The sequence below is a fragment of the Silurus aristotelis genome, assembly GCF_946808225.1.
Source record: "Silurus aristotelis genome assembly, chromosome: 26".
Taxonomy (NCBI): domain Eukaryota; kingdom Metazoa; phylum Chordata; class Actinopteri; order Siluriformes; family Siluridae; genus Silurus; species Silurus aristotelis.
This window is the reverse complement of record NC_139599.1, coordinates 9,979,428-10,002,229: the sequence shown is the minus strand read 5'-3', so window position 1 is coordinate 10,002,229 and position 22,802 is coordinate 9,979,428. Positions and strand designations below refer to the sequence as shown.

Genomic DNA, 22,802 nt, shown 5'->3' with positions numbered 1-22,802 from the left:
CTTCTCTTTCTCTCCCCATCCCGAGGCTTCCTGAGGTTTGGCCAGCTCCAGTCACGTCCCACCTCGTGAAGATTATGGACCTATGGATGATCATGGAGAAGTAGATGCCGAGTGTTTAAAGGCCCTGGCATGGAGAAGCTGATGCTGGATCTATGATGATCACAAATTGTTCTGTATTGTTGAAAGATTTATGACCAAACTTTTGATGTCACCCATATGAGGATGGGTTCCCCTTTGAGTCTGGTTCCTCTCAAGGTTTCTTCCTCATATCATCTAAGGGAGTTTTTCCTTGCCACTGTCGCCACGGCTGCTCATCAGGGACAAACGCACACCATTCACCTTCACTGTTGTTTTCTGTAAAGCTGCTTTGAGACAATGTCTGTTGTGAAAAGCGCTATACAAATAAACTTGACTTGACTTGACACATACCCTCACATTTAGCCCAATTAGCTTTTTCAAATACCCTTCTCTATGAGTCGTCATTCTATCGGCCTCAACATCAACTGTTATAACTATTGGGTGGTGATCACTCATTTGCCACAGACTTCCCAATAACACTTTATTACTGCCCAGGGAAATAACATTGTGAGAGTGGACTCTTACAAATACCTGGGTGTTCATCTGAACAGCAAACTGGACTGGACAGATAATACTAAGGCAATTTATAAGAAAGGACAGAGCAGACTCCTTCTGCTGAGGAGACTAAGGTCTTTTGGAGTACAAAGAGAGCTACTGAAGATTTTTTTTGACTCTGTGGTGGCCTCAGCCATATTCTATGGTGTGGTCTGCTGGTGCAGCAGCATCTCTACTGCAGACAGGAAGAGACTGGACAAGCTGATCAGGAAGGCCAGCTCAGTCCTAGAGATTCCCCTGGACACTGTACAGGAGGTGGGAGAAAGAAGGATGGTAGCTAAACTATAATCATTGCTGGGTGTTATGCGAGAAACCGGAGGCGAAAGCCGAAGTAAAAGCAAACTTTATTTGTTTGCAAATAAATTAAAAAATTGCAAATTTATAAGTTGCAAATAATTTTAAGAGTTTATTTGCGTTACAAGGTGTAGCCAACGGAAACAAACGAAAAACACACGCCTTCAAGGTGAAATATCCGGTGGTGCGTAGCGGAAGCGTGGTCCACGGAGATAGGAACCAAAACGAAATGTGGTCTGTGTAATATCCATTGTGCGCTTGAGAGAACGGCACTCGGGAAGTACGTGGAACAATCAGTACATACCATTGATAATAACGGACGGTGTGAGTGTGGAAGTGATGGTGAAGTGCCAAACGAGTCTCAGTATGCCGGTGAGAAGCTCCGTGCGAACGGGGCACGCATGGGAGAAGACTCAGGGAGCTCCATGACACTGGGGAACGACTCTTACCCCCTGTATGAAAAAGTTTCATCGTTGAGCAGCTCCTTCAATGACAGACTTTTTTTTCTCCCTGCTGCTATTAGACTTTACAATCAGAGCTGCTCCCAGTGAATCAGTCACCAAAATATACACTGTTATTACTGTTTAACTGTGCAATAACAAAAACAAAGTTTTTCAAACAACACATGTGCAACACAAGTTAAAACCATGCAATATTACCTATGTGTAATTTGTCCGATAGCATAACTACTTACTTGTCTATTTTTTTTCTTCTTTTTGTATTTATACATTGTGTTGTGTAAATACTGTATACAAACCCGATTTCAAATTGTAAATAAAAAAAGAAATGCAATAATTTACAAATCTCATAAACTTATATTTTAATCACAATAGAATATAGATAAAATATCAAATGTTGAAAGTGAGACATTTTGGATGAGAGCTACACATTTGAACAAAGTTGGGACAGGTAGCAATAAGAGGCTGGAAAAGTTAAAGGTACATATAAGGAATTGCTGGAGGACCAATGTGCAACTTATTAGGTCAATTTGCAACATGATTGAGTATAAAAAGAGCCTCTCAGAGTGGCAAAAGTCAAGATGGGCAGAGGATCACCAATTCCCCTAATGCTGTGGCAAAAAATAGTGATCAGAGTCACTATCAGAAAGCAGTTTCTCAGAGAAAAATTGAAAGAGTTTGAAGTTATCATCATGTACAGTGCATAATATCATCCAAAGAATCAGAGAATCTGAAAAATCTCTGTGCTTAAGGGTCAAGGCCGGAAAACCATACTGGGTGCCCGCGATCTTCGGGCCCTTAGACAGCACTGCATCACATACAGGAATTGTACTGTAATGGAAATCACAACATGGGCTCAGAAATACTTCCAGAAAACATTGTCGGTGAACACAATACACTGTGCCATTCGCCCGTATCGGCTAAAACTCTATAGGTCAAAAACGAAGCCATATCTAAACATGATCCAGAAGCGCAGGCGTTTTCTCTGGGCCAAGGCTCATTTACAATGGACTGTGGCAAAGTGAAAAACTGTTCTGTGGTCAGACGAATCAAAATTTGAAGTTCTTTTTTGGAAAACTGGGATGCCATGTCATCCGGACTAAAGAGGATAAGGACCACCCAAGTTGTTATCAGCGCTCAATTCAGAAGCCTGCATGTGGCATGGGCAGCTTACACATCTGAAAAGGCACCATCAATGCTGAAAGGTATATCCAAGTTCTAGAACAACATATGCTCCTATCCAGACATCGTCTCTTTCAGGGAGGACCTTGCATTTTCCAACATGACAATGCCAGACCACATACTGCATTAATTACAACATCATGGCTGCATAAAAGAAGGACCCGGTTACTGAAATGGCTAGTCTTCATTCCAGATCTTTCACCCATAGAAAACATTTGGCGCGTCATAAGGAGGAAGATGCGACAAAGAAGACCTAAGACAGTTGAGCAACTAGAAGCCTGTATAGAACAAGAATGGGACAACTTGTCTACTCAGTCCCCAGATGTTTGCAGACTGGTATAAAAAGAAAAGGGGATACCACACGGTGATAAAAATGGCCTTGTCCCAACTTTTTTGAGATGTGTTGATGCTATGAAATTTATAATCAACAATCATCTTATCTTATCTTATCTTATCTTATCTTATCTTATCTTATCTTATCTTATCTTATCTTATCTTATCTTATTATTTAAAACAAGGTTTCTTCCTTATGCCATCTCGGGGAGTTTTTTCCTTCCACAGTCTCCACCGGCTTGTCACCACCTTATCTGTGTAAAGCTAAATTGAGATGATGTTCTTTGTTAAAAGCGCTATACCATAAATATGAATTGATTTAATTTAATTGAATAGTTACCACTTTTTCCCAACTCATATTCCAACGAGTCCCACCTCCTGCTCTTTGATTGGCTTCAGGATTGGCTGAATAAGCCCCACTCTAAGCATTAGCCAATCGGCAATCAGTTTGTACGAGCTACCGGTTGTTCAATTCAATTCAATTCAATTCATTTTCATTTGTATAGCGCTTTTAACAATGAACATTTTCTCAAAGCAGCTTTACACAGTTAATGCGGTAATAAAAAATTTATATGTTCTTTATAAGTGTAAGTTTGTCCCTGATGAGCAAGCCGATGGCGACTGTGGCAAGGAAAAACTCGACGAAATGGCATAAGGAAGAAACCTTGAGAGGAACCAGACTCAAGAGGGAACCCATCCTTATCTGGGTTGTACAGAATATCCATTTATTGCAGATATACAATGTCGCGGGGTACAGTAATGGTGATCAGAAGCAAACTGTAGTCCTTTTTTTTGAGTCAATGTAGCAGACTACTGACATTGACTACAGTCCAAATCCATCCTCAAAGCTCCCGTTCTTACTCCGGAATATCATGGAACCACCCAAGGCGTTGATGAGAAACTGTCCCCAGCTGCACAGTGTGGCCTCTAAACGAAGAGAACACAATCCAGAGGCAGGCCTGGACGAAGTGGAAAGATACGCAGAGGGAAGAGGGGCAGGAACAGTGGTCATTGGAACCAACTCGACCGATAGAGAGAGAGAGAGAGAGAGAGAGAGAGAGAGAGAGAGAGAGAGAGAGAGAGAGAAGAGGGGTGACAGGAAGAGAAGTATATAGATTATTATGTGTCATTATCGATGTAAAAGTTAATGTCACTGTGCAGTTTAAACTCCGGCAAGGCTCGCTATGGCAGCATAACTAAAAGGGAGAACCAGAAGGTAACACAGACATGAGGGATCTCTGGGATAAGAGATGACCCACCACACGACCGTCAACAAACCTGAGTGAACGTGAGAGAGTGAGAGAAGGACAACAAATATCCCAGTTCACCAAACACTCTATATCCATGATCCCTCCAGATCTGCACCTTTACCTAAGAAAAAAAAATCTACTGATAAAAGACTTGACTAAATAAATATGTTTTCAACCTCGACTTGAACACTGAGACTGTGTCTGAGTCCCGAACACTGATTGGAAGGCTGTGGGGCTTTATAAGAGAAAGATCTGCCCCCAGCTGTAGTCTTCATTATTTGAGGTGCCAACAAATAGCCTGCACATTTTGATCTAAGTAGGCATGGAGGATCATATTGGTACAGAAGTTTACTCAGATACACTGTACCGTTAAGTGCTTCATACGTCAGTAGTAGTATTTTATAATCAATGCGAGATTTTATTGAGAGCCAGTGTAGACTAATTAAAACAGGGGTAATGTGGTCATATTTTCTAGATCTAGTGCGGACTCTTGCTGCTGCATTCTGAACTAACTGAAGCTTATTTATGCACCTACTCACACACCCAGACAGTAAAACATAAAATAGAGATTACTGAGATAGAAACACCATCCAGAGATTCTACGTAATCTGAAAGTTTACTTCTAGCTGCATGTGGTCCTAGTAAAAGTACTTATCTGAGTTACACAGAAGAAAGTTATCAAGCATCCACTGTCTAATGTCCTTTACACACTCCTCAACATTGTTAAGCTGATCTCTCTCATCTGGCTTTGCTGAAATAAACAGCTGTGTATCGTCAGCATAGCAATGGAAGCAAATACAATGTTTATGTATAATTTCACCCAGAGGCAGCATATATAAAGAGAAAAGCAGTGGGCCTAAGAAAGATCCTTGTGGAACACCAAACTTCACCTCAGAGAGTGTGGAGAACTCACCATTTACATCAACAAACTGATAGCGATCAGTCAAATAAGACCTAAGCCAGGGGAGAGATGTTCCCTTTATTCCAACAACATTCTCAAGTCTAGCAAACAGTATAGTGTGATCAATGGTGTTAAAAGCTGCACTAAGGTTGAGCAAAACAAGTAAAGAGACAAAACCCCAAACAGAGGCCAATAACAGGTCATTTACCACCTTAACTATTGCCGTCTCTGTGCTATGATGAGGCTGAAATCCTGACTGATACATTTAAAAACATGTTATTCCTAAGTAGATGTGAGCATAACTGTTGTGCTACAACCTTTTCTAAAATTTAGGCTATAAAGGGGAGATTCGATAGTAGTTGGACAGCTGACATGGGTCAAGGTCAGGTTTCTTAATTAGAGGGTGGATAACTGCCAGTTTGAAGGATTTAGGTACATAACCAGTGCTAATGGAAGAGTTTATCAATTTTAAAACAGGTTCAATTAGCTCTGGAATTATTTGCTTGAAGAAACTTGTAGGCAAGGGATCGAGAATGCAAACTGATGATTTTGATGAGGAAATAAATGAAATTAAGTCGTTCTCTTGAATAGGAGTAAAACTTTGTAATTGATTGTCCGTTATAATTACACTGCTGTCTGCAGGGTTATTTGTAAAATATTTTGAATTTTTATCAATCGTCTGGATTTCTTGCCTGCTGTTTTCAACTTTATTATTAAAAAGGTTCATGAAATCATTACTACCTATAGTTGGTGTGCATGTTAGTGCAGTGCTTTTATTTCCTGTTAATTTTGCTACTGTGCTGAATAAAAATCTAGGATTATGCTTGTTATTTTCTATGAGGGTAGAGAAATATGCTGATCTAGCAGCAAATTATAGATTTTCTATCATTTAGGAGGCTCTCCTTTCATGCTATTTGAAATACTGTCAATTTTGTTTGATGCCATTTACATTCTAATTTTTTAGTTGTCTGTTTTAAGGTGCGCGTATGATCATTATACCACTGTGCAATTTTTTTCTCCCTGATCATTTTGGTCTGAAGGAGAGCTACATCATCTAGTGTATTGTTGTATTGTGGAATAAACTGTCTTTGCAACTGTCCAGTGCCAGTTCTTATATAAGTAATTTCCCTAGTTTTTGTTTATGGAAGGTATCTTGTTTAAAATGTCTCCCTCTTGTGGTAACCTGGACACTCTGTTCTCTACATTTACATGACATTAAAGCTAAGTGCTCTTTTAATCTTTTCCGTAACAGTGCGAACTCATGTCTTATCAAAGGTATGTGTAAATGTTACGCATGCTGGACTCATTTTTTGTTTGTTTTTGGAGGTTGTTATTTTTCACAACGAGGCTTTTACTTTTCAAATGTACATTACAAACAGTGAAATTCCTTCTGCACTTATTCCATCTTGTTAGAAAGCTAGGGTCCGAGCGCAGGGTCATCAGTGATACAATGCCCTGGAGTAGAGAGGGGTAAGGCCCTTGCTCAAGGGCCCAACTGTGGCAGATTGGCAATGCTGTGGCCTGAACCCCCAAACTTCAGATCAGTAACTCGGAGCCTTACCCATCAAAGCTACCCATTTGATCAGTGATTGGCCATTGGAAACAGTGGTTATTAGTGATTGGCCATTGGGATCAATGGTGATTAGTGTTTGGCTGATGAAAATAGTTGTGATGAGTAATTGCCATTGGGAACAGTGGTGATTAGTGATTGGCTGTTGTAAACAGAGGTGATTAGTGATTGGTCATTGGGAACAGTGGTGACTAGTAACTGGCTGTTGTAAACAGTGGTGATTAGTGATTGACTGTTGTAAACAGTGGTGATTAGTGATTGGCTGTTGTAAACAGTGGTGATCAGTGATTGGCTGTTGTAAACAGTGGTGATCAGAGATTGGCTGTTGTAAACAGAGGTAATTAGAGATTGGCTGTTGTAAACAGTGGTGATTAGTGATTGTTGTAAACAGTGGTGATCAGTGATTATTGTAAACAGTGGTGGTGGTGATTGACCTTTGTAAATAGTTGTGATTAGTGATTGGCTGTGCTAAGCAGAGGTGATCAGTGATTGGCTGTTGGGAACAGTGGTGATGAGTGATTTGCTGTTAAAACTAGTGGTGATTAGTGATTGGATCAGTTTTGGTTTACAAATGTGTTTTTATTGGGCTATTTTAAAAGCATAGATGAAAATTTTGAAAACAAAGACAAGCCCAAAAAAAAAAAAGAAAAATACATTAGACTGACCAAAGAAAGTTTTAAAAAACTGCCTTTAAAATGTCCTTTTCTTTTGTCCCTAGAAACCTATTCTCCATATTACTCATCTCAAGCTTCTTAAGCTTCCTTCTGTTCTGTTCCCTGTTGTATATTTTCACACATTCCTCCCCCTCTCTTCGATCTCTTTTTCCATCCACCCTCCCTCCTTCCCTTCCCTCTGTCCTCATCCTCCTCTCCGTGTCTGTTTTTAGAGGTTCATTGTTGATGAGTCAGTGTGCAGCTCGTCTACACTGGACAGCCTGAAGTCAGTCGATATTTAATCTGATCCCCCCCACACTCTCTCTGACACTCTTTCCCTCCTCTTCTCATTAGAATTACAAAGCAGCAACAAAAATGGAGTGGAAATCAAGCCTTTTCTAATAGTACTGAGTCAGCAAAGTCAGTGCAACCTCCACCTCTTCTTCACCTCCTTTGTTTTCTGTCATGCTTCCTCTCTCTTAACCCTCCTTAGTCCTTGCTTATTCTACAATTTTACATTTCCTTACAAGAAATGAATGTCAGCAGCAGCACCAATTTGTACACACACACACACACACACACACACACACACACACACACACACACACACACACACACACACACACACACACACACACATTCAAACTACTGCCCTACCTTTCACATACACCTCCATCTATATTAGAAATTTTGTTAAAATTAGATTACAAAAACCTTACATTTGCATTGCTTGAAGGAAAAGCAGTTTTACACACAATTTTTAAAATATTTATGTGCATGCAATTATTTTTCAGATCTCATAAAATCACATTTTATTCACAACACAAAACATAAAGTGTTTAAACTGAGTAAATGTACCATTTTAAAGAAAAAATATGGTCATTTTTTTAAAAGTTGGGACAGGGCCATGTTTACCACTGTGTAGCATCCTTGCTTCTTTTACTAAACGTCTGTATACATCTGGGATATGAGGGTACCAGTTACTGATTTTTTGGGTGAAGCATGTTGTCCCATTTGTGTCTAATAGGACTCAAGTCTTGGGGTTTCTTTGTTGTATTTTTCAGTTTAATTAGCCAGTTTGTTTTAGGCCACTTTAGCACCTAAACTCTTCTACTATGAAGCTTTGCTGCTGTAATAGATGCGGTTTAGCATTGCCTTGTTAAGATATGCAAGGCTTTCCATGAAAAATGTGTTGTCTGGATGGAAGCATATGCTGCTCTAAAACTTGTACATACTCTTCAGCCCTGATGGTGCTTTTCCAAATGTGCAGGCTTTATGTTGAGGACACACACAGCACTGTGCAAAGGTTTGTGGCAAAAATGCTGTAAAGTAAGAATGCTTGCAAGAAAGAGTGGAATAGATAACATGATGTAGTATTATGACACATACCCCAAAGGCCTGAATGCTGCACCACCAACATTTTAACAGGTTTTGCAAGTTTTTGTATATCTATGGTACATAGTATATATTTAATACCTACATTAGATCATGACATTTGTCCAATTGGCCCAGTTCACACTGTGCCAGCTAAGATGGATAGATTTTCACTTAACAGCTGAAGAATGGAAATAGATCTGTATCCACTGTAACCTGTTCTTGGCTGTCAGGAGTAGGACCAGATATATGAAACATTGAAATATAAATATATATATATATAAAAAAGAAGAAAATTCTGTCAAATCAGAAATTACTGAAATGCTTAATGCAGTTATTTATGTTTACTGTACTTCCAAACAAATCAGAAGTGAATGAGTTGACTTGCTTATGGTTACTGAGGTTATTTGTGTTATATGGATCCTCTAAGATTTTGTGCGATAAAAAAACAAAAAAAAAACAAAACAGTTCTTCACACACATACAGCTCTAATGACTTTGACCAGAGTACACTGAAACTCTCATATACAGTCGGATATTAAACATATACATTTTTATTAAATAACTATATTTAGTTTCCACAGAATACGTCCAACAGACGAAGCTCAGGAGTTTTAAGCTCATGTCTGGCAATCTTATTTGTTGCATGCTCTCTGACTATTTGTGTTTTATAATAACATTTCCTTTAACAGTTCCCTCTAAGTGCTGAATATGCTACCATTAAAAAAAAATAATTTAAGTGAAACACTGTGCTAAAGTATGTTAAACATTCAACACATAATTGCTTTAATATTTATAACTGAATACAAGTATAGTGTTTATTAATTATTTAAAACATTACCCCACATGTATATTGCTTTCACCAAGAAACTCAAATAATATATTGTATATTATAATAAGTTATATTATGATTATGATTATTTGCAGTGCCTCCTCCATGCAGTTGTAAAAAGTATTTATTCACAAAATGCAAAGTAGCCCTTGCTTGGTCCATTTTAACAATTTTCAAGTTAGTTCCCCTCTTTTTCGATATGTTTCTCTTTACATCAATGCTTTTTATAAAAAAAAAATCTTGTTGGAGAGGACTATGTATTAAACCGAGGAGCCATTTTAATTCTGGTTTTAATTATCCCAGGAATGCATACACACCCATGGGTATGACTTGTGGTGATGTTTTGCCTGGTGTTTGCTGCGACCATTTTATTCCCTGATAGTTTTTGAAGATTTTGTTCTAAATAAGCAAAATATACCTTAAGAGATATTGACTTAGCCAGTTGTGGAAAGTTGTTGCCCTCAGAACTACACAGTTGCATCAACAGTATGTTTTTGGGTAACGCATCATCCCATGGGTTTTGAAGCATCCTAATTGTCAGTGTGGTTCTTTACAGTTCAGGATTTTTTCTCCTTTTCACATCATCAGTGTAGCAAAGTTTATTACTTCATGGAAGGTACATGCCCATGCCACACTGCTGGTTTGCTTCGGACCATAATTAGTTATTTTTGTGTTCCTGAGACAGAGCATTAATCATTCTCCTGCAGTAAAACAGCTAAAGGTGACCTTAGCAGATGTTAGCCTTAGCCAGATTTATTCACCATTCACTATCTTTTTTAAAACTTTTATACTAGGACTGTCCCTCCAAACACATACACAAACTGTAAAATTGTAAGAAAACATGTATAGAGATCAGCTTAACCTTATTATTCTCCTCATTATCTTACATACTTAGCATGATGATATTTGTATGTTATAAAATAAAATCAGTGTCGATAAGCTAGTATTAATTTTTTAATATTCATATTTATGATCAAAGTCGGCCATTAGTTGATTCAAATCAACATGCATTCAACAGTAGACATTGTTGCAAAGGTGACAATTTAGATATTTAATGAATTAACCAGAGTCATCAATGGTGGAAAGACTTTCTGAGACAACATGAATAAAGAAACCACATAATTAACCAGATTCTAAAAGGAATCTATTTTCTTCTGTGTGTGGATAGTGTGATAAATCTTTTTCTTTTACAGTTTTGTACTGTACTGCATACCAAGTTAAACAGTAGTAAGTGTGTTAAAAGGACGATCAGTGTGAATTATGTAGGCTTCATAATCTACAGTAAATTAAGATTATCCACTGAAGGCAAGGTTGATGTATTCGTTGGAAAGTGTATATCATGTCCACGTGGGACAATTTTTTACTGTTATATGAATAATAACATCCGTATTTTAAATAAGAGCTTAAATACTTTGCATGTCTTTTGTCTCATCATGCTAGCAAGTCACATCATTCACTTAGGTTGTTGGCCCATACAAGGCAGACAGAACAACCTCTATATAAAAGAAAACTTTAGCTGCTTAGTGCAGCTGGATCTTGTTGATCTTTTTAAGCTGCTGGTTTATTTAAAGTAATTTAAAGTAAAAGTTTAATTTAAAGTAAAAAGAGACCAATTCACTTCAAAGCACTTCTGAAACTCTTATATAACCCTATAATAAATTATTTCTATCAGGATTTGCTTGCATGAGTTTAAATAAGAGAAATGAATCAGGTATGTTTGAGTTATAATCATTGCAATGACAAAAGTTAAATAAAAGTTAAGAAATGACAAGTTAAAATGCCTGTTGACAGACTTACAGTTAGAGAGATACACAGCCAGCCATAGGATGGCACTGTTGTTCTGCAGAGTTACTTCACAACCAGAGGGTGTTTTTTCTCAGGCTGCAACTGCCTCAGCCCAGGCACTGTTTAATCAAAATATTTAAGATGCTGTCACCAACTTGCCTTCAACATTTCCCTTAAGAAAATTCCTGCTACTTTCTAAAGGGTGGTGTATTAGTTTTACAGATCTAGTAAAGTTTGCTAGATGATCCCTTAAAGGTTTAAGGCATCAAGCTAAAGTCAGTATAGTTTTTAGGAACAGAGATCCTAAGCTCAACAATTACTATTTAGAAATCTGGGCAGGTAGATCAGGACATGGCATCATGCTAACATGGCTGCTTAAACTATGAACAGTAAATAAAATATCACTTTACTACTTTAAAACACTTTATCAATCAGATCTATCAATAAATATTGATACATTAGTTGCTTACAGTGCCTGTAAAAAGTTTGGAAACACCTTTTCTGATCATTTTTGAGATGCAGGCATGTTCATGGGAGTGGGGGGTGGTAGCTCAGTGGCTAAGACTCTGGGTTACTGATCGGAAGGTCAGGGATTCAATGCCACTCATTGGGCCCTTGAGCAAGGCCCTAAACCCTCTGTGCTTTAGGGGCGCTGTATCATGGCTGACCCTGCACTCTGAGCCCAGATTCCTAACATCGCTGGGATATGCAAAGAAAGCATTTCAATGTGCTGTAAACTACATGTGACAAGCATAAAGCACCTTTCTTTCTTTCCTTTTGTTTATATGCAATAAACTAGATAATTTAACTGCATTAACATTGACTTACTAAACAAATATATAAATGTTCATAGGGTAAACTTTATTTTCATTGAAAAGTCCTCCATTAGCACAAATAACAGCTTTACATTCAGCTGAAATACTTTGCAATGCCTCTCTTGTAAAACTTACCAGAGGTGTTATAAACACTTGGAAGTATGCTTCGGTATATTATTTTTGTTTGTATTGAAAATGATGTAATTATTAGTTCAGACTTTCCATTTGTGAGTTAAGTCAATGCAGCATTATTTCATTAGCATTATCAAGACACTAGAAAGCTTATATTTGTATGTAAGTAAGAAGGAAATAACAGAAAAAAATCAACCTGAGTTTCTGGCTGAAATTCTGCCACTCAATATATACTAATTTTACATAATTGCACAAGCAGGAATTGTTGACTGGTTTGTAAAAGGACACCCATGAATGATCCTTGATATTCTGTATATCAGCATAAAGTTTCTATATGATGCCACTTAGTGGACACAGGTTGTAATTGACAATAATTCATCCTTGTTGCAGTAAATCTGACCTGACCATAAAGTGTTTATATTTTTCAGATTAACATACTTACAGCACTGCTGACTTGACCTTAAAAATTTTAATGAGTATACTATAGGCACAGTGTCTGCCGCTAATCAAAATGCTTATTGTAAGAAATTTTTATAGCAAAATGTGTGCAAGAGTGTGTGTGTGTGTGTGTGTGTGTGTGTGTGTGTGTGTGTGTGTGTGTGTGTGTGTGTGTGTGTGTGTGTGTGTGTGTGTGAAAGAGAGAGTAAGGGAAAGAGGGAGAATAGCAGAAAGCCTGACAAGGTCAAACCAACCATCTGTGTCAAAAAGCTAATATGCTTTTTTTTTATCCTTCTAAACAAATGCAATGTTTCACAGGTTTCCCAACTCTCACTTCTATTTTTAATTAGATTTCATTTTATCATTAAAAATGTTAATAAACCCAAATTAATTAGAATAACATTTTAACATTTTAAAATGTAACATTTTAATAACATTGAAATTGAGTTTGGTGGTAAGTGTAACCTTATTTACCTTTCAGCCTGGAACTTCTGTTCTTTCTATCATTAAGTCATGTAAGCCAGCATGCTACTAACATAAAAAAAAAAAAAAAAAAAATTAATGATTTATTCAGTAAATAACATGTTTTCTGTCTGTAACTTGGAATCTAAATAAATGTTTTGATAGTATCAATGCAGCTCACCATTTTAAAAGAATTAGCACAATGAAAAAATCTGTAAATAAAAAGAAACTAAGAAAGAAATTAAACACAACTGTTAGATGATGTATTAAGTTATTTTCCAATAACACAATATCAGAACATGCTGAAGTGTTTTATTCCTGTTTTACCACAGCTAGAAAATTATTCATTTATAAATCTAAATGTCCATGTTGTCAATTTAACATTTTATTCTGGTAGAACAGCTATAGATAGATAGATAGATACAACTTTATTGTCATTGCATAGTACAGGTACACAGCAACGAAATGCAGTTTGGCATCTACCAGAAGTGCAAAATGTAGCAGTCGTGCAAAAGTTCAGATAAATATCTAGCATATTTACAGTGCAGATAACTATCTAGCATATTTACAGCAAGTGGTATATATGAAAGTATATACAGTGAATAAATATAAAAGCATTCATTCCCTCACCAGATGCTTGTTTAAAATCTCAAAGTTAATAAAACAAAAATATTCACTTCATGTTACTGAGAAACTGAAAGTGCAAAGTCCTCCATCATGATGACTTCTTTACTTCTGAAACTAAACGACCCTTTCATTAATGTTATATAAGCATCTGACAGAATAATTAATTGTATTATTCACTATAGCAAAAATTCTCAAGTTTATTTTTTATAGCTCTTTTCACAACAGACAGTCTCAAAGCAGCTTGTGCATTTACAGAACTTGCAAATAACATCCTAATAATATCAGTTTTATTGCATCAAAAAAACATAAAATGATCAAATTAATTAACTATATAAAAATTACCAAAAAAAAGGAAGATTATGCATGCTCCTACTATTTCTATGAAAGTATTTGCTATGTACAATATATGTTTTTCTAATCTAATGCCATTTTCTCCTGTTTTTAAAGATTTGTAATGGTAAAATGGTACACACTCATAAACAGCACAATCAAGAGCAACAGATTTGAGAATTGTGAGGGTTAAAAGGCTCTCTGTGGTTCATGCCCATTTAATAAGATCCTTCTGTTATCATTACTGGCTGATGCTTTGGGTCGATCTTTTAGCCGGTTTTAAACTCACACGATCTGATATAAATAGACGCCGATAGATTTGAAGCCTGTGTTCTGGAGCACTGTGACTGTGGGGTCGTTTGAAGTTTGGCGTTACAATTGAATTACATCATGCTCAGCAGTGGAAAAGCACCGGCAGTTGAAAACAGAGGTTTCAAATAAATGAAATAAAATAAGAAATTAGGCAATGCCACTCCTCTCCCTATAAAAAAGATGCAATAAGATTTAATGGTTAAGACTAATAGGTAAAAGATAAATGTTCACTCATAGGTATTCTGTATTCCAGGTCATCATGAAAAGGTTCATGTTATTGTTGAGAAGAATGGAAAATTCTACTGAAAAAAAATCTCATATTTGAAGTTGTCCACTAATGCAATTACTGTTTTCTTATACAGTTATTCATCTTAAATTTGATTATTTAATACTATGAATTATTTACTAAGTAAACTAAAAGAAAATATATGTAAATTAACAAATTCATGTCTAGGTTGACTCTGTAATTTCCAGTACTGATATTCCAAACACAATACTACATAATATTTGTGGACACTGGCAGCAGAGAGCATTAGGTGAGGTAGCTTTTCTTTTTTACTTTTTTTTTAAGTAATTGGTTCTAGTTTTTGTCAATTTAAAGTCTTCCCTATAGTAAAATCTTGTAGAGTGTAACTAAACTTCTTTTCCTGAAGAAATATTATATGCTATCACAGAGCCGCTAAAGAGGATATAGACAGTTATGTATCTGTGGATTTGAATTTATAATCTAGCATAATTTTATGAGCCATCATGTCACTTCTCATCCATTATTGATTTACACTTTATTTTACAATGTTTTATTTGTGTAGATTAAGAAGAAAAAAATATCTCAAGTACATATTTAAATAGCACAAAAGCAGCACAGTGATTGGTTATGAGCTGGATGTTTTGATGGCCATTAAATATAAGATATATTAATTAAAGTCTGTGTATAATCTTAAGAATTAATGAATAAATAAATAAATAAATAAATAAATAAATAAATAAATGTTTGACCAGATATGACATACTAAAATGTAACATTTAGCTGAATTAAAACAAACAACAGTACAAACAAGCAAACATTTTATTCATCCTGATTACAAGCAAATCCGTATAACATCTATAATTTATTTTTGTATCGTAATTAAGATAAATTAGTGCCTAAATCAAATAAGAAAGCAACTCAGATCAATTTAGTGTCATTCTCTCCTGTATACTGAAGCAGTTGCTAACATTGTACTTTTTGATTAATATGTAGCTGTATTAATTTCTGTCCATCATCACAGCTGTGCAGTTAAAAAAATCTTATCATCATATTCAACCTCACAGTGCACAAAATGAAGCTTTTCTGTAGCATAGAAGCTTCAGAATGCTTTAGGCATTAAGAAATCAGAGGCAACAAAGCTGCATTGCACTGCATGGCTCTGAATCACTAATGACTGAATTAGCACCAGGTCTGAGTGCTGTAGAGAAATTATTCTTTAAAGGGTATGCATTTAACTTGTTTTTGTTTCCACTGAGAGAGGTAGTGTGTGTGTGTGTGTATGTGTGTGTGTGTGTATGTGTGTGTGTGTGTGTGTGTGTCTGGGGGTGTGTGTGTTGAAGCATTGCGTGTGTATTTATGGCACGAAATAGGACAGGGTTATATAATCTCACTTGCTCTCAGCCCATGCTAGGCTTCACTAACCCATTTCTTTCTGTCTCTTTTTCCTGCTCCTGTTTTTTCCACTCTTTCTGATGATCCTTCTCTCAGTCTTTACTCTTTCTTACTTTTTTCCCCTTGTGTTCTTCCCTTGTGCTTCCTTAGACCCTTTGTCTCTTTCTCTCCCTCATTCTCTTGTCTCTCACATTATTGTCTGAGGTTGAAATCAGCCCAGGTTAGGCAGATTGGAGCAGACAGCACAGAGAGAGAGAGAGAGAGAGAGAGAGAGAGAGAGAGAGAGAGAGAGAGAGAGAGAGAGAGAGAGAGAGAGAGAGAGAGCGAGCGAGAGAGAGAGAGAGAGAGAGAAAGAAAGACTATCCACACCAGTGCTGACCTAGAAATTAAAAGAGAGAAATAAGGAAAGAGCACAAAGAAAAGGAGAAGGTTATTGTGAGGACAACACTGTGGTGTCCAGAAATAAATGTGTCCACGTGTGTGTGTCAGTGCAGTTACTATATCACTCAACATTGCACTTATTTTTTATACTCAATTTGGTACAAAACGGCAGGGGGTCTATGGGGAGTTCACTCACTTCATCTCATTTTTGTGTGCATCTCTATGTGTGTGTTTAGCCAGACATGAGAGACTGGCCATTAAAGTTGCGATCACAGGATGCAAATGGACTTAGTCATGCCACTGAATAAACACAGTCAGTATTCAGTAGTCAGTATACAGGACAGTTCTGTCCAAACAATACATCAAAGTGAACATTTACTCAAAGAAAGAAGACAAGAATGAATATTGGTTTGCTGAAAAATAAAATTCAGCAACCATTTTAGTAGATAATAAATAAGCTTGAGCTAGTTCAGAATACAGCAGCAGCACTAGATCTATAGGACCACATCACCCCTGTTTTAATCAATCTACACTGGCTCCCAATTAAATCTCGCATTGATTATAAAATACTACTACTGAGATATAAAGCACTTAACGGTTTCGCGCCGCAGTATTTGAGTGAACTTCTGTACCAATATGATCCTCCACGCCTACTTAGATCAAAAGGTGCAGGCTATTTGTTGGTACCTCAAGTAATGAAGACTACAGCAGGGGGCAGATCTTTCTCTTATAAAGCCCCACAGTTATAGAACAGCCATCTGATCAGTGTTCGGGACTCAGGGAGCTTTGAGGATGGATTTGGACTGTAGTTAATGTCAATTCAATTCAATTCAATTCAATTCAATTCATCCATCCATCCATCCATTTTCTCCCGCTTATCCGTAATTCGGGTCGCGGGGGCAGCAGTCTAAGCAGGCCCCCGCCTTCGACTGCTGCCCAATCCTCACAGCACCGTCCCTTACGGTCCCTCCTGCAGGTGGTGAGCCCACGGGAAGGCGGCCCCACGTCACTCCGACGTCACGGACCTTGATATTTCCCTCGTAAGGGACCTCCAGAGCATAGAGGGTTAAGGGCCTTGCTCAAGGGCCCAAGAGTGGCAGCTTGGCGATACCGGGGCTTGAACCCCAGACCCAATACGGGTGCTGACTATCTGCAACCATGGAGGCTGGAGGAGTGTGTCGATGGAGGTGGGGTTGGTGTGGTGGAGGCCAGCAAGAATGCAGAACTGACTGTCGGTGACATTGTCACCTCCTTTAACTGGCGCTGGCAAACCCATGATGTGGTTCATGGTAGCTGTGTACAGAAGATTGACCCGACAATGGTTGATGGCCATTTGTCATATGTTCTGGGTGCAGTAGGTATGCCTGGACTCACTGCTCTGCTCGGTGTTCGAGAGAAAGGCCATGTGACCCCCGGGGCTGGACAGACCATGGTAGTCAGTGGAGCATGTGGAGCTTGTGGATCACTCGCTGGACAGATTGGCAGATTGGACGGCTGTGAAAGAGTGGTTGGGATCTGTGGATCTGATAAGAAATGCCACACCCTGGAATCACAGCTCGGATTTACAGCAGCTGTGAATTATAAAAAAGGGGACATCTCAGCAGCATTGAGAGACAGTTGTCCCAATGGAGTGGACATTTACTTTGACAATGTTGGAGGTCCTATTACCGACACAGTCATATCACAGATGAACAGTGGTGCTCATGTGATCCTGTGCGGGGAGATCTCTCAATACAATAAAGACTTGCCTTACCCGACTCCACTGAGCAAGGAGACTCAAGAAGCTCTGAGTTGCAAAAATATCACCAGGGAGAGATTTATGGTTCTAAACTACATGGATAAACATAAAGAAGGAATGGAACTACTGAGTCAGTGGGTGAAGACTGGCCAAATTAAAGTTTTGGAAACTGTAACAAACGGAATAGAAAACATGGGAGTGGCTTTTTGCTCCATGATGACTGGAGGCAACATTGGGAAGCAAGTTGTGAAAATATCAGCCTGAGTCACACTCCTGGTGCCACACTTCTGGCTTCTTCCCTCCCCCTTTCGTGTCTACAAGTGTATATAACTAGTGCCTTAAAAAAGGTTCAGGCAACCGTGATGCCATAAATAAAGAATTTCAATTCAATTCAATTCATTTTTATTTGTATAGCGCTTTTAACAATGAACATTGTCTCAAAGCAGCTTTACACAGATAATGCGGTGATTAAAAATGAATATGTTCTTTATGAGTAAGTTTGTCCCTGATGAGCAAGCCGGTGGCGACTGTGGCAACGAAAAACTCCCCGAGATGGCATAAGGAAGAAACCTTGAGAGGAACCAGACTCAAGAGGGAACCCATCCTCATCTGGGTTACACCGAATGTCCATTTGTGGCAGGTATACAATGTTGCGGGGTACAGTGATGATGATCAAAAGCGAACTGTAGTCCTGAGCCAGTGTAACTACTGTTAGAACGTAAATGGCGTCAAACAAAATTAACAGTATTTCAAATAGCATGGAAGGAGAGCCTCCTAATTTATAGAAAATCTCTAGATCAGCACATTTCTCCACCCTCATAGAAAATACAAGCATAATCCTAGATTTCTATTCAGCACGGTAGCAAAATTAACAGGGAATAAAAGCACTGCCCTCACATGCACACCATCAATAGGTAGTAATGATTTCATGAACTTTTTTTCAAAATAGCTGGCAACAAAAGTGAGTACACCCTAAGTGATAACAGCTGTATGACATGTAACCATGCAAAGCCACATGTCCTATTCAAATTTAGTGCTTTGAGTACAATTCTCTCATACTGACCACTGGATGTTCAACATTGCACCTCATAACAAAAAACTCTCTGAGCATTTGAGAATTAGTATTGTTGCTTTTCACAAAGATGGGCGAGGCTATAAGAAGATTGGTAACACCCTGAAAGGAGTTAAAGTACATTTGCCAGGTTTATACAGAGGTTTTCCAAGACTGGTTCCCCTCTGAACAGGCCTCGCAAGGGTCGATAAAGAAATTTGCAAATGCAGAAGCTTGCTTCAAAAAACAGATGCATGAGTGCTGCAGCATTGCTTTAGAGGTTGCAGAAGTGGAAGGTCTGCTTGTCAGTGGTCAGACCATGGGCCGCACATTGCAACAAGCTGGTTTGCATGGCCGTCATCCCAGAAGGAAGGAAGCCTCTACTGAAGAAGTCTAGAAAGCCCACAAACAGTTTGCTGAAGACAACCTGTCCAAGAACATGAATTACTGGAACATGTTCTGTTGTCTGACTAAGAATAACTTGTTTTGCTCAGATGGTATCCAGCATATGTGGTGACGTCCTTATGAGGAGTACTAAGAAAATTGTGTCTTGCCTACATTCAAGCATGGTGGTGGTGGTAGCATTATTGTCTGGAAATTTCATATTTCCAAACCAAAAAAAAAAAGTAAAATATGTTTCAGTTCAGTGATTTATGTATGGAATTGTAAAAAGCATTCAAAGTTATTTTATAATCCATCTTTCAAAATTCTGATGTTTATAGCCTAAACAAACAAATGTACAAAATATGAAATGTACAAGACTAAAAGATTGTTAGAATCTACATTTGTCGTCTTTTCATTTTGCTAGGTTTACTATTTTCAGACATCCGTATTTTTATAACTTCACACATTCCTTATTTGGGCCAGAATGTGTAAAAAAAACTTCTTTGTTTGAGGCTTAGTTAACATTTTAATCAAGATTTAAAATCTTGAAATTAGACTTTCCCTGAATGGAACAGAGCTGCTCTTCTGTTTGCAAAGTGACACTGCATAGAATTTGAAAGAGAAGGTGGAGTCAGCCAGATAAACTTTGTTGTTTAAAATAATGTTCAACTGCTTTAAAATTGACATTTTAAAGACACCTACAGGTGTAATCTGGATAACTTTTTGAACTGTTGCAGGTCTGTCAAAGCCTAGAATATATTTATAGCATTTAAATGATTAGTTATTACAGAGCAATGTTTAATGCTGAAATATCATATCTTATTTTGCTTATTTCACTGAATACACAGTATATATGCTACTTTAATACAAAAATAATCATTTTGATTATTTATTTATTTGTGAGGGGCTCACATTGGTTCAGCATATGAAAACGTTAATATCCTACAAAATGAATCTCTTTGTCTGGCTTTTATAACATTACTACTACTACTACTACAACTATGATGATGATGATAATTATTGTTGTTGTTGTCGTTATTGTTATTATTATTATTATAATCATTATTATTATCATCATAATAACATTAATAATAATATATAATATATAATAATATATATAATATAGTCTCCCAACAAACCTTGCCACACTTATCTTATAAGTTTAGTCATACCATAATCAAAGCCTAAGGAATTATTAGGAGACCAACATTAGTATGTATGGGCATGGTGTTGTGACTGAAGGGTAGCATGATTCTTCTCAATTAGTGGCAGCCAGTGTGGACATCTGATGGATCTGTTATTCCATAAACAATCTAGTGGTGTTCATGATCCCCTGCAGATATGCATCCTGCAAATGATGGAAATCCTTTTATAGTTATGTTTATTGCAAACAATGGGAATTGTGTTTAAAATGTTTTTAGAAGCATTCAGCATTTTGTTTGCATTGGAGGCAAGTGTAGCTAACCAGTAAGGAAACCTTCTAACTGTAAGTATCGCCCATACCATATCAGCCCACCATTTTCTATGTATTAATGTTTGTACATGAACCCCAGTTTCCTGACAAGCTGGGATATGTGAAAATTAAAATTTCTTATTGGGATTAATAATAATAAAAAAAAACTTTTTAAAGCTTTTTCAAAAAACAGAATATTACAGAATGAATACAGCAGGGGTGGCCAAACAGTCAGAGACCGAGAGCCACATTTTTTAACTGTGTTACTGCAAAGAGCCACATCATACACATGGGCACACATGAACATCACCCATCCCTTCCTCTAACACACACACACACACACACACACACACACACACACACACACCTCTGCTCAGCCAGATTTATTGTAAATGTCACACACCAACATAATGACAGAAATTGACTCCTACAGTTCTAAGACCACAGGACAGTCATTTTCAACAATGAAAAATTGTTTGCACTGTCTCAAACACACAAACTCTTAGTTTAACCAAGTCCACAAACAAAAATATAATAATTTACAATAGCGGTTTTCTTTTACTATGCATGTTACTTATTGGGACTTTTGGCATTCCTTGCCTTGAACAATCCCCTTCAAATCTGCCTCGTATTCCGTTGTTGCCACTCGAAGCAATTCTTTTACATGGGTGTCAGTCAGAACAGATCGATGCTTTGATATCATGTGTTTCAGGGTAGAAAACACAGACTTTGTGTTTTTTTTTATGTGCGTGTTTACTTCGCTTGAGTTCAATATGGTATTTTCGTCAAATGCGCATGTGCGTGAGATGAATACACCGCAAAGTTTCCCAGTAGGGGCAAGATTATTTAAGTCTTAAGATACCGTATTGAACTCAAGCGAAGCGAACACGCAAATTAAAAAAAACACAAACACAAACTTTGATATGAACGTAAGAGCCGCATGAAACCAGCCAAAGAGCCGCATGAAACCAGCCAAAGAGCCGCATGCGGTTCGCGAGCCGCGGATTGGCCACCCCTGGAATACAGAATAAATATACTAAAACATCTGAACTTCTTATCACATACAAATTTGTCCTACGTAAGACTCGTGTCTGCATAACCCCAAAATATGTTCTGGAGATGACAGGGATCTTTATTATTATTATTATTATTATTATTATTATTATTATTATTAATTACATATTATTATTTATTAAAACGTTGATCTCCACAATTATAATAATTTGACTATTTGTACTACACAATTTCAAGCACACCACTGAATTTAACATGCTCACTATACACACACGTCACATGACCATATCACTAGCACCGCAATCATGCTGATATCTAATATTAACAGGTATTTGAATCACATACATGTTCAGCAGTTTGATCACCATCCTTTCATATCATGTTCAAATCTTGTGTTTTCTAGCCTTGTTTTTTCTTTCAGCTCCTCCCTTTCTGGCAGGCGCTACAGAACTCTGTTTACCAAAACCGCCAGACACAGGAACAGTTTCTTTCCCCAGGAAATCACCCTCATTAATAACTCACCCTAATTATATTACCTGCTTTATATCTATAAGTACTGTACTATATGTTACACACTCTATTGCTGTTGTATATTTTTACAAAGTTCTAAAGTAAACTCTTTATCATACCTGACACACAGTACTGTTCATTTGCACTACCATGCACTTTCACACTTTATGTACATTACTGATCTTTCATATAATCTGTATCCCTATTTAATACTCGTACTGTCTATATTGTCTCACAGTGTCTGTATTGTCT

The 22,802-nt window shown here is 37.4% G+C and overlaps 2 protein-coding genes across 2 annotated transcripts in view; one reads left to right on the top strand and one right to left on the bottom strand.

Annotated features, from left to right (window-relative positions):
* The window catches only part of LOC310720668 (uncharacterized protein), a gene marked incomplete at its 5' end in the record, with an annotated part of 579,035 nt that overhangs the window by 132,641 nt on the left and 423,592 nt on the right, over positions 1 to 22,802 (bottom strand). The window lies entirely within an intron of this gene.
* LOC310720874 (prostaglandin reductase 2-like) lies at positions 17,567 to 18,511 on the top strand. The gene has a single exon (XM_083532008.1). The coding sequence runs from the start codon at positions 17,719 to 17,721 to the stop codon at positions 18,400 to 18,402; it is 684 nt and encodes a 227-aa protein (XP_083388134.1). The 5' UTR covers positions 17,567 to 17,718; the 3' UTR covers positions 18,403 to 18,511.

Excerpts from the sequence above, each read along its gene's own strand:
- LOC310720874 (XM_083532008.1), top strand. The coding sequence starts at position 17,719 with ATGGTTGATGGCCATTTGTCATATGTTCTGGGTGCAGTAGGTATGCCT.